This window comes from Colletes latitarsis, chromosome 10, assembly GCF_051014445.1.
Source record: "Colletes latitarsis isolate SP2378_abdomen chromosome 10, iyColLati1, whole genome shotgun sequence".
Classification (NCBI taxonomy): Eukaryota; Metazoa; Arthropoda; class Insecta; order Hymenoptera; family Colletidae; genus Colletes; species Colletes latitarsis.
In genome coordinates this window covers 27,979,588-27,991,943 of record NC_135143.1, presented here as the reverse complement: position 1 = coordinate 27,991,943, position 12,356 = coordinate 27,979,588, and the positions used below count along the sequence as shown (strand labels likewise).

The 12,356-nt window shown below is 37.4% G+C and overlaps 2 protein-coding genes across 3 annotated transcripts in view; both read right to left on the bottom strand.

The window, feature by feature from the left end:
- Rab32 (RAS oncogene family member Rab32) overlaps positions 1–6,217 on the bottom strand; it is a 54,463-nt gene extending 48,246 nt beyond the window's left edge. Inside the window, exon 1 of the mRNA XM_076775475.1 lies at positions 6,070–6,217. Coding sequence (XP_076631590.1) covers positions 6,070–6,198 — 129 coding nt within the window. The 5' untranslated portion in view covers positions 6,199–6,217. The remainder of the gene's footprint in view (positions 1–6,069) is intronic.
- A 733-nt stretch (positions 6,218–6,950) lies between these two features.
- Cog1 (conserved oligomeric Golgi complex subunit 1) lies at positions 6,951–11,802 on the bottom strand. Of its 2 annotated transcripts, XM_076773892.1 has the most exons (10): positions 11,581–11,802; positions 11,253–11,420; positions 10,882–11,167; positions 10,613–10,814; positions 10,123–10,539; positions 9,062–9,968; positions 8,709–8,988; positions 8,425–8,634; positions 7,444–7,482; positions 7,116–7,228 (listed from the first exon to the last, which is right to left on the bottom strand). In XM_076773892.1, the coding sequence occupies exons 1-9, from the start codon at positions 11,712–11,714 to the stop codon at positions 7,465–7,467; spliced, it is 2,622 nt and encodes an 873-aa protein (XP_076630007.1). In that variant the 5' UTR covers positions 11,715–11,802; the 3' UTR covers positions 7,116–7,228; positions 7,444–7,464. The 2 variants fall into 2 exon arrangements, with proteins under 2 accessions (XP_076630006.1, XP_076630007.1); XM_076773891.1 differs by lacking the exon at positions 7,444–7,482 and having other exon boundaries at positions 6,951–7,228.
- Positions 11,803–12,356: the final 554 nt, after the last annotated feature.

The window sequence follows — 12,356 nt, the reverse complement described above, 5'->3', positions numbered from 1 at the left end:
TGGTCTAAAATCGAAAGTTTACTTTTGCAGAATATTATACGGTTCTGATCTGGCAGTGAGCGTGTTAAAATAGTGCCAGTCGTGCGTCGAAATGCATCGTGTGCGTGTATTTGTCTCTGTTAATTCGCGTGTAGGATAACGCGCCATTGCCCCGAACGTGCGGTTGGTCGTTTCCATGGAAAACGTCGTCACGGCTCAGAGAATCGACGATTTCGTTTAATCACGGTGATCTGGCGTAGAGATAACGCCGATACGAGATTAGTCATCGATACGGGAGCACCCTTATCTTCTGGTACGGTCGAGAGGTTCTATCGAACGAATTTCAAGACTTTTCCGTTCGTCCTGTTACGCTCGCAATCTTTCCGTCGGTCGAACGGGACACAAAAGCTTCGCGTCGATTATCTCGACGACGCGTCGCGATAAAATACTACCGTCGACGGTGACCGGTCTGGTGAAAGCCATCGTTGAATTTTCCACTGTGTTTTCCTGCCCGATTGTGTCCCGAACGAGACGTGAGAATCTCCACGGGGCTAACGAACTCGCGCGGCAATAAAGGCGCGTGCGCATTAACGATGGAAAATTGGGCGCGAAATAGCCAACTGCAGTTTTTTTAACAGTCTATCGACGACTATCGTGGTGGTAGTACAACATAATTTACTCTTTATTCATCGAAGACCGATAATTCCTTTTTGGAAACGATCTAACTCTAACCTAACCTAACCTCTAACGTAACTTTTTACAACAACGACCTCTTTTATCATTGTACGTTCACTATTTGCATTACAGATTTTCGTGGAAGCTCTAAGGACTGATTTAGTTCAAAGATAGTGAAGAAATTTCCCCTCCCCTTCTTTAATAGTTACTGGGGAAAGAAAGGGTTACCAACTGTAGTCTTTCTAACAGTCTATCGACGACTATCATGGTGGTAGAACAACATAATTTACTCTTTATTCATCGAAGACCGATACTTTCTTTTTGGAAACGATCTAACTCTAACCTAACCTAACCTCTAACGTAACTCTTTACAACAACGACCTCTTTTATCATTGTACGTTCACTATTTGCATTACAGATTTTCGTTGAAGCTCTAAAGACTGATTTAGTTCAAAGATAGTGAAGAAATTCCCCCTCCTCATCTTTAATAGCTATCAGCGAGGGTAAGGGTTACCAACTGTAGTTTTTTTAACGGTCTATGCACGGCTATCGTGATACTTTTACTCTTTATTCATCGAAAACCGATATTTCTTTTTTGGAAACGATCTAACTCCTAACCTAACCTCTAACGTAACCTCTTTTATCATTTTACGGTCACTATTTGCATTACAGATTTTCGTTGAAGCTCTAAAGACTGATTTAGTTCAAAAATAATGAAGAAATTCCCCCTCCCCATCTTTAATAGCTATCGGCGAGGGTAAGGGTTACCAACTGTAGTTTTTTTAACGGTCTATGTACGGCTATCGTGATACTTTTACTCTTTATTCATCGAAAACCGATATTTCTTTTTTGGAAACGACCTAACTCCTAACCTAACCTCTAACGTAACCTCTTTTATCATTTTACGTTCACTGTTTGTATTACAGATTTTCGTTGAAGCTTTAACGATTGATTTATTTCAAAGATAGTGAAGAAATCCCCCCTCCCCATCTTTAATGATTTTGAAAAAGTTTGGAAATCATTTGTGTAAGGAATATCTTGTATATTCTATTCTTGTGATCCAAGTGTGGTAACCCTAATTATGAACTTTCCTCGATTGCTTCAGGGAAGCCATTGTCTTTTCGTTGATCGTGAAAGCTTGTTAACCTTTCCTAATCCTACACTGAATCTCTTCCTATATCTCGATCTATCGCACTCGAAAGTCGAAGCGATCGACTAAAATATCGGTTAATCGTGGCACGTCGTACTATTCGAAGGTTATGTCATAGTACATAAATAATACATAATAGATTTAAATAAAATTCGATAGAACACAATTTTTCAGAATAATGTCAAACAGAATTGTACTTTATTGGACAACTTTTTTCGGAACACAAATATCATTGCTTAATCAAACTTAAGTTTACTAATAAATTATCGATAAATTCTTGTAGTGGTTAATTTAATTATATAAACGAGCTTAAAAACTACAAGGAATGAAAAACATAAAACACACAAATTCTGTATTTAACGAAGAAGGAACTGTTTCCATGAGATTAGAGAAAAAAAAAGCGAAGATACTTTTTTTCCCTTCGTCGACTTGGCGCAATTCTCTTGAACGACTTTTATCAGCACCAGACATGTTATGCTGTCTCGCGGCGGGCGCTATTATTCTTCGAAATTTTTCAACTACGTCGCAGAGAATTACACGAAGGAAAAGAAAATTAATGTGGCGCACGTTCCTGGTGAACGTTGCCAAATTATGGGAGACACAATTCGCCGTACATTCGCCAACAAAAAAAAAAATGGTCGAACAGTTTAAATTAAATTAAACCTTTCAAACGATAAATGCATCGTTTCAAGAAACAGTTACAAAGCATACGAGACGTACAACAATTTAATTCTACCCGTGACGTGAAAGGGCCCGTGGGCAGGTTTCGCGTAACATTGAATTAGCGTACCTCTAGAATTACTCGAATGTACGTTTAAACTCATTTTTTATTCAATGTTTACACTCCACTTTCCCGGACAAGAGGTGTACGGTCGTTTCTCCGGGGAAATGATCAAACGCTACCGCATCGCGGTCCTTTTCCGCTCAATATCGGAAGTGCAAAGCGTTTTTTGTTTTGGCGGTGTCTGCACAGGGATGCCAGAAAAGCACCGAAGCTGCTTTCTCACACTATGCCAGATCACGCGTACGTGAGCTCGTGTAGTTTCGGAGAGTCGACAAAGGCAAACTAACGCATGCCCTCTTTCTCGATTATTCCGAAGCTGCCCGAAGTAATTTCGGACCGCCTCGTGAGAGTCGAGAGAGAAAGGCTCACATTTGCCTTCTCGCTCTTAACAACTGAAATCCGACCTCCCGTCTACGGCATACGATTTGGAATCTCGTGCCGTGATTTTCGACTGCCCAAGCATTTTTACTTTCCGACCTGTGTAGGCGCACATAAGCAAAGTACCCAAGATGGAAAAAAAATTTTGTAAAATTTATTTTACGGAAATACACGTTTTAAGACCCCCTGATCATATTTTAATTATTAAAAAAAAAGAAATTTTTTTTTATTATTTCTATATATGAGCGTACATATGTATATTATTAATACGATTGAGTATAAATGGCTGAATGAATTTAAATGGAACTTTACATTTAAGTTTTATGTTCTCATTTCAAAGTCCAATTAGTCTTTGATTATAATCAGCCCATGGATAATAATGATTATATCTCTTGTTTCATAGTTGTTCCGATACATAGGCGTAATTTATAAAAGATCTTTTAAATATTTCATATAAATCTTGGGAAGAATTCAATTTTATGTAAAAAAAATTAAATAAACTTTTTTTTTATCTTTTCTAGAAAAGAAAAACTTAAATGAAATCTTATACATTAGATGCTTACTTAAATCGTATTGAAAACGAATACCACAAATGTTTTAGAATAATGTGCAAAATGGTCTTACTCGCAAAGGTTTAATTGAGAAATAAATGTTTGGTAATTAAAAACAGCAGTAAGCAGCTTAACCGGCTGGGATTTTCGCTAAAACAAATTGAAAACTCGGTTCTAACAAGGGAAAGTTGGAATGGTACCCGGTTTTGGGTTAAGTTTTACTGCAAGATATTATTAAAGTTATTACAGCTACTTATCTTCAGAAATAGAACCAAATTCACCAACAACTAACGTGGCGTAAATGATGAGGTATTTGGCTACCAATTCGAGCTTCTTTTGCTGTGCAGGTTCGGACCCTGCTAAAAGAAATCTTTTTTTTTTAATTATATTTTAATCGTACACTAAATGTGACATTATATTTTTGTCTGATCTTACAATATTTTTTTTTAAAGTTGAATTTACCAATTACATTTAACATGTGTTATTTTCAATATATGAAGTACATGAATCTGGATGGTATTTTTCGTAAAAACAGTCAAAACATACAAATTTTAAACACCACATACATCTAATGAAAATTCTGTTCTCACAGAAATTACACAATTTTGTATTTAACTCTGATGGAAAGGCTGCTTCATTTACATTGATATAATGTGAATGATTTTCGGATTTCGATTTACTTGTACCTCGTACTTTTTATCTTATACTTCAGGTAAAAAGGGATATAACTGGCTAAAACAGTTTTATGATAGTACCTGCTAACTCATGTTACTGTTCTAAAATGAAACGCTATGTTTTGTACCTTTAAAAATATTCGACTATGTCCTTTTCAAATTTAAAATCCAACCCATACTTTGTATCACACTGGCAAACGGGATCACTATTCCTTTGTTTTTAAACGGTTTGATGGTGGGGATCTCGTGACTATAGCTCGTATGTACATTAATCAAAAATTAATGTATCTACGAGCTCTTTTTTCATTACATTAGTTTAAACATTTCAATATTGCACATTGCATAATTAAATAACAGTTTTTTACATTTCCCTCCTGATGGAAGAGACCACCACCTTCCCGTGGTTTCCATTGAGCGGTATCGTGCACATTATTAATCTTTATGGATCGATACAATCATTTTTTTATGCAAAATTAAGCCAAATCAAACATATAATATTTAGTTCGTCATAACAAATTGATACGGTTAACTCAAAATATATCGAGGAAAATCATTATTAATTAATTTCCGCAACTATTAATTCTACTTTTTTGTTTGTTATAAAAATAAGAACTCTTCATATTGAAAAATACCACAGCGTGCACGATACTGGCAAAGAGTGGACTCTCATTTTAATTTATTAATTTTCAATCTTAAAGAATTTTGATTTTTAAAAATCGTATTATTAATATACATATGTACGTTCATACATGGGAATAATAAAAAAAATTTCTTCTTTTTCAATAATTAAAATATGATCAGGGAGTCTTAAAACGTGTATTTCCGTAAAATAAATTTTACAAAATTTTTTTTCCATTAGGGGTACTTTGCTTATGTGCGCCTACATAGGTCGGAAAGTAAAAATGCCTGGGCAGTCGAGAATCGCGGCTCGAGATTCCAAATCGTATGCCGTAGACGGGAGGTCGGATTTCAAATGTGAGCCTTTCTCTCTCGACTCCCACGAGGCGGACCGAAATTACTTCGGGCAGCTTCGGAATAATCGAGAAAGAGGGCATGCGTTAGTTTGCCTTTGTCGACTTTCCGAAACTCCACGAACTCATGTACGCGTGATCTGCCATGTGTGAGTGTCGCACCGGGTGCTAAACCTGGCATCTATGGTCTGCACGACGTGCAGTTGGCCTTTGTCCAACCGACCGTCATTTGTTTTGACCCTGCAACGACGATTTTGCCGTGAAGCGGTAAGAAAAGATCGTTTGTTGACCTCTGGCGACTAATCAACGCCGGGGGTCCCTCAATGAATCGATATCGTTATAATTCGTTCTTTGTTTTCGCACGTTTCGCTGAAAAACAACGCCTGTGTTCGTTCTTTCAGATAGAAATCGCATGATTTCGGCGATCTTTCTTTCGTAAATCGCGCCTGTGGGCCCGTCGATTTTATTCAAACGTTCTCCGACAATTCCAGAGCAAAAGTCCTCGTTATTTACGAAGTATTCATTTATAAGTTAAACATCTTCGTAAATAACGAGCATTCTTGCATCGAAAATTGTCGGAAAAAGTTTGAATAAAATCGGTGACCCCACACGTGCGACGTCTTTTCGTTAGAATCAACACGTTCACTGCCACGTAAATAATTCCGCTCGAAAACTTAAAGCAAACAAGTGCATCTTTGAATATGGAAAACAGGCAGTGAACGTGTTAAAAATAGTTGTTTGTACTACATGGAAATTAATCTTTTACGCTTCTTCGTGGTGTCACGCTCGACGGATGGAATATATTACAATCTGCGTGGGTTATAATCCGTCGAAAAATTTTCGTCCCCGCTGCATCCGCGTGCTTTTCGACGAGCGGTAACCAGCGACAAAAAAAATTTTTACTCACCATTGGATGCATATAGAGATTCTGCGCGTTCCCGCGGTACCCCTGACTCGGGTGTGACTTGCAACGTTGTTTTTTCTTCAAGTGGGAACGAGAACGTCTCACGACCGACACCACCACAGATGGGCTCATCCGGCCATCTTGCCGTGTACCAAAACGTGTACTACACTGTGCTGGCGTATTTTACTAGTCGCCCCCCACCTCTCGTCGTGGTTGGTATACAATTGCGTAACTGTCCGCGACGCTTTCGGCCACTCTGTCTCTCTCGTGTCCGCGGTACAGCTCCTGTTTCTGTCTCTCTCGCGCCCCCGTCGCCGACGGCGCTTCGAACGCTCGGTAAAAAGTTTGAAAGACTTCGCGGTTAGTTCTGACGAAAGTATAAGGGACGCAGCTTCGTTTCCCCTAAACTGTCTAGCGTTATTTCGCGGACAGGAAACCGTGTTTAGTAGTTGGTTGTCGTTTAGTAGTGGTTTTGCAAGTCAAAGTTGATAGATACCGATTATTTGGACCGCGATCGGCGGAACATTTATTTATGCAGTTTATTTTCTTATAGCGAAAGTCGTGGAATCGGTCGTTCGTATCGATCAGTGACATTTGAAAATTGGTTGGAGTAACTTCCGGTAGAGACACTACCGTACGGAGTATGCAATGAGTAAATTTCCTGCACTACACATTAGCTTTGAGGGTAGTAAGCTTCGTTCGCTACTAGATGGCTGTACTGTATCGAACGGTTAAAAAGAGCGGGAACGTTATTTGTAAGTAAGGTTAGAATCATTTTCTTTCGCGATTTGTAACAGTTAGTTATGTACGTTGGCAGAATAATCGCCGACGATACAATGCATATTAATAATGGTGGTAAATTAGGTGAATACGATAACGAGGTATTAAAGATTGTATAAAACTTTTTATTCAATACTGACCAGTGCTGTCAAAAAGGCAATCTTCGTCGATAATATGATATTTACAATAATATAAATCTAGTATTTATGTATATATACATTTAATCATATTTACAATGTTCATAACGGTAAATTAAATAAATAAATTAACTACTGCTAAACCAGTCGGTACCCATTGCTCCGAAAAATGCAGCTGCTCCGGATTTGATCGTAGCTCCAGCGGAATCGATTTTCGTGTTCTCCTTGTTCGTGACCTTTTTACGCTACAATGTACAAGCAATTATTTTCAACGATCTAGAGCCAGTCCTATCAAATCGACAGTATATCTAACCACGCAATCGTGATTTATCGCGTACGATTTATGTGCACGGTAAAATAAATTACGTTTGTAACACACAAAAACAACGCAAAACCATTTCGAGTGTTAAAAATTAGTCTTGCTTAACGGAAAACGCGACATGCAATATCGTTTCCTTACCGCATTAAATGCTCGATCTAATCAGAATGTTCTGGCAATCTAAGAGTACAGACGCATATATATATAATAAATTTATAAATACGAGTGTTCAGCCACCCCTGGGAAAAATTTTAATGGGGGATTCTAAAGGCTAAAACAAGACGAAAATCAATAATACCAATTTGTTGATGGAGGCTTTGTTAAAAAGTTATTAACATTTAAAGTTCCGCCAGTACTGAATTTTTTTCTCGAAAATGCGCAGGATTTCGGGGGTATGTGTATTCACCAAAAATGATTGTAATTGACCCCCACAGCTAACAATATTTTTTTCAGAACGATTTGAAATATTTTAATTTCGTCGAAAAATTTCACACCTTCTCGAATTTTTTTCTCGAAAATGCGTAGGATTTCAGGGGTATGTCTATTCACCAAAAATGATTGTAATTGACCCCCGCAACCGAGAATAATTTTTTTAGAACGATTTGAAATTTTTTTTTTTCGTCGAAAAATTTAGGCAATAAGATTTTCGGTAAGGAATTTTTTTCTCGAAAGTGCGTAGGATTTCGAGGGTATGTGTAACGACCAAAAATGCTTGTAATTAACCCCCGCAACTGAAAATAATTTTTCCAAAACGATTTGAAATCTTTTTATTCCGTCGAAAAATTTCACACCTTCTCGAATTTTTTTTTCGAAAATGCGTAGGATTTCGGAGGTATGTCTATTCACCAAAAATGATTGCAATTGACCCCCGCAGCAGAAAATAATTTTTTCAGAACGATTTGAAATTTTTGAATTTAATTGTTAATAACTTTTTAACGAAGCCTCCACCAACAAATTGGTATTCTTGATTTTCGTCTTATTTCGGCCTCTAGAATCCCCCATTAAAATTTTTCCCAGGGGTGGCCGAACACCCTGTATAAGCGTGTGATAGAGATGATTGTACGAAATGATATGTTTAAATAAACGCGATGATTTTTGATGATTTGTAAATATCGTATTTACCTGTACTTTTTCTGGTAACGTCACGGATACTAGGGGTAAGTTTCTGGCTGGAGCTGTTACGGTCAATGGTGGAAACCATGGTGCACCGGTGCACAAAGCCAACACCGAAGGCAAATCCAATTTCACGCCTTCGCTGTTACTGTACTCGCTTCGTGCGCCCAGAATTGAATGAAGCTGCTCCAAATGAGGTACCAAATTTCCCAATATGAGCTAGGAAACAGAAGCACAAGTTGAGAACTCGAATGTCTTGTAACAAACTATTTAGCTGTTATTCGAATGCTCACCAGAGATCTCTGGGCGCTTTTCTTCACATTGGCGTGAATGAATGGATTGAATACATCATAATCGAACGGATCGATTTTGGACAGTACGCTGTCGCAAGCCCTTGCCGACAAATCGGACAAAGTTTTATTCTCTCGCGGCACCATGAGCAGAGTGCAATATTTAATATCGAATAATACTTGTAAAGCCTGTTTCTGAGACAGATTTACATCGCTCAACGCAGTTAAATAATAATTCAATAACTCTACAGCAACGTCTTCTATGATTTCGTGGAGCACTTTTCTGCAATTGATAAATAAATATTTGTGACTCTACGTAATACGCAACGAAGACTCGAATGTAGTACGCAACTTACTTTGGAAGAGTGTGTGGTATAATTTTATTCAAATCTTTACTAACTGCGGTCAAAAACTTTTGCAATTGTATGGACGGCTGATACGGCACTAAGATTTCAGACTTTATTCTTTTACCCTCCCCAGAGTCCTCCTCGATAGTTACTTTCTCCCACTCCGAGATAACTAAGTGTATTCGAAAACCGTCGAGCGGTTCTTTAGATATATACTTGCGTTTGTGTTCGTTCATTTTAGTTTTGTAAGAGGCAGCCCAACTCGCCCACACGGAAATGCTCTCTTCTTTCAGTTTATCGCAGATCGACTGCCATTTCATGTTCGTGATAGTCAAACCGGGCACCTTAGCGAGCGTAAAACATTTATTCAGGTTCGAACCCAACGTCGTTAATGCCAGGAGGAATCTTGCCATCACAATAGTATTTATCTCACGCTGACCATGCTCGGGTTTATCGTTAACGCATCTCGTTTTCACGAAGCTTATGAAATCTTGTATCACGCTGGTGCTGATCGTTTGCAAGTGTTCCTGGATTTCTACGCGATCGGAGAACGTGTCGGAAATTAACGATATGTTCGTCGATAATAAGTTCTCTTTTATAGACATTACACGTTCAGTCTCGTACAAGTATTGCTCGAGGTCCGAAAGCAGAGCGTGCAAGCTTGCGTCGAAGCTTTCGCACAACTTGAGAATATTTGGCGAGTACCCTTTAGTCTTCATCAGTAAGGATCTTCTGTTGTCCAGTCCGCCATTTTTTGTGAGCTTCTGGGGAATATCGCTCGGGGAATCCTTCCAAACGAACCATCGCAGATCGTGCTCTGGATATTCGAACTTGTCATAAACTAGTTTTCTGAGCAAATCTGCTATGTCAGATTTCAATGCAGCTATAGTCTCCATCCATTTATCGTTTATGATACCTAACGTTCAAAATTTTGTTTGCAAAGAAGAATTTAGTATTTTACCCCCGTTATGCAGGGTGTCCCAGATTTTTTAGGTTGAAACAAATCTTTCGACAAAGTTTGGCCGTTAAAATTTGAGACACCCTGTACATTCTATACTTATGTTACGTACTTTTCACTCGTTGCGATATAATAGGTTGAAAAAATTCTACCCAAAATGTTATCCTCGGTAGGGAAAGTTCCTCCCAAATTGTATTCCAGTTTTCTGGTAGATTAATACTAACGGCTTCCTCGCGAACGTAGTATAAACCTTTTATGGATACTATTAAATTTAAAAGTTTCGCGACTTCCAGGTTGCAAAACTCAGCAACCCATTCGAGCCAAGATTCAATGTTCTTTTGAAGATCCGGCAAAAGGAAGTTTTCCGGAGTGTTCTGAACAAATAGTTTGTGCTGTTTTATTACTGGCGGAAGGAATTCCTGCAATAATTCTTGATTGAAGTCTAACTGGGACAGTAACGAATATGCTTCCTGGTCTTGAATTTTTGTTATGTACTGTAAAACGAGGCCTCCTGATTTATCATTGGTACCTGTAAAACGCGTTAAACACGTTATAATGTAGCACATGTATGATAAATACGTACTTATGTGTATTTTACTTACGTATAAAACAAGAATAAATTAAATTGACTGTCTGTATTAATATTTCAATGCATAACTTTATTTTGTTCTTAACGCTACTATCATTTTCGTCCGTGACGACAGATTTGATAGCACGATTTCGCATAGATATTAACATTTCCAATAAATCCGAGAACGACGATCCGTTTAACAATACGAGCGCCGCCAAACAATTCGCTACGCTCTGAAATAAAAGTAACATTTTTAATACTGCGGTAGATATAAATATACATATCTGAATTAGTACCAACCTCCGATTGTACATCCAATGATTGCAACATATTATAGCATTCGTTTAATATAATATTTTTAAACTGACTAATTATGTCCCACTGTTTGGAGACGATTTGATATTTCTTCGATAGCTCTGTAGTTCCCACTTCGAATAACAAACTGTAATTTATATGTTGAGCCACTAAGTACAACTGAGTGGCAAATAACAAATTTTTGCTTTCGATGCTGGACCAAATATGTTGCGATATATCCATTAGAATTTTTATTTGAATGATAACTGAATCTTGAATTCCTTCTACCTTACTGCAAATCCATAGTAAATATTTGTAAAACAGTTTAAATGACAAGTATATTGTAATTTGGTGAAAGAAGAAATTAATGAAACTACCTAACGGTCTGGTTCTTAACTGGATCCATTTTGAAACCGATAAGATATTTCTTTTGTAATTCTCGAAATTTTTCTTCGATGTTAGTAATCCTCGATATAACACGTTCTGAAGTGATTTTCATGTTCCCAATTGTATCTGCTGCCAATATTAAATCTCGATACCTTTCTCTAAAAATGTTTAATCGATCATTGAATGTATACAAACAGCACATCGATAACCTTCATTTCTTTAACAGTGATTCAGTAACATCCAACGAATATACAAATGTTAATACAGACTAATAAAGAAAAACAAAAATAATAAATCATTGACTGAAATGAACTTTACCCAACTAAAGTTCTAAGCTCTATTTTCTTTCTGTCACTTTCATGTTGTATTTTCTTTTGAATCCCCTCGATTTCTTTGATCGTGAAATCCTCGAACAGTTTGTTGATATCCAGTTCTAAATAATTCGTTGTCATTTTTCTGACAATTTCTGTCCACGTATCTCGAATATGGTATTCCCAGGTGTTCACACGTAATACAAAATCAACACAAACTTATGTTGCATTCTTATCAACTGCATTCAACGGAAACGTTGATGATTTTCGCTCGCCAGATGGCGCTTCACTCGTTTTCTCCGATTCTCAAACGATAAATTAAAATACAAACACAGACGAGGTAATCTGTGATACAAATTAATTATATTGCATTTATTAATAAACGTTGGGCTCGCGACCCAAGCCCATAGGTGACTTGCGAATAAAATAGTACACATATATATTTTGTAAGGTACACGTAATAAAATCAGTCTTGTGTATGTAAAAATATAGTATATATTTGATAAAGGGTATATATATTTATGTGTTAACAAGATTAGATACAATCATCTTAAGACTAAATTAGATATTGCATTTATAACAGTCTTCTGATTCTAAACAGAATTGTAGATATGGTCTTCTTGTTCAACAGATAGGGATCATACTAAAGATAAAACTCCGAATGGCAATATTGAATATTTATATACGTTTAATTTAAAAGTATGGAATCGAAAAACAAGATGGGGAGCTCGCGCCAGGTCGAGGCTGTCGCGAAAGTCGCTGACAAGAGGCAGTGGTTTTCGC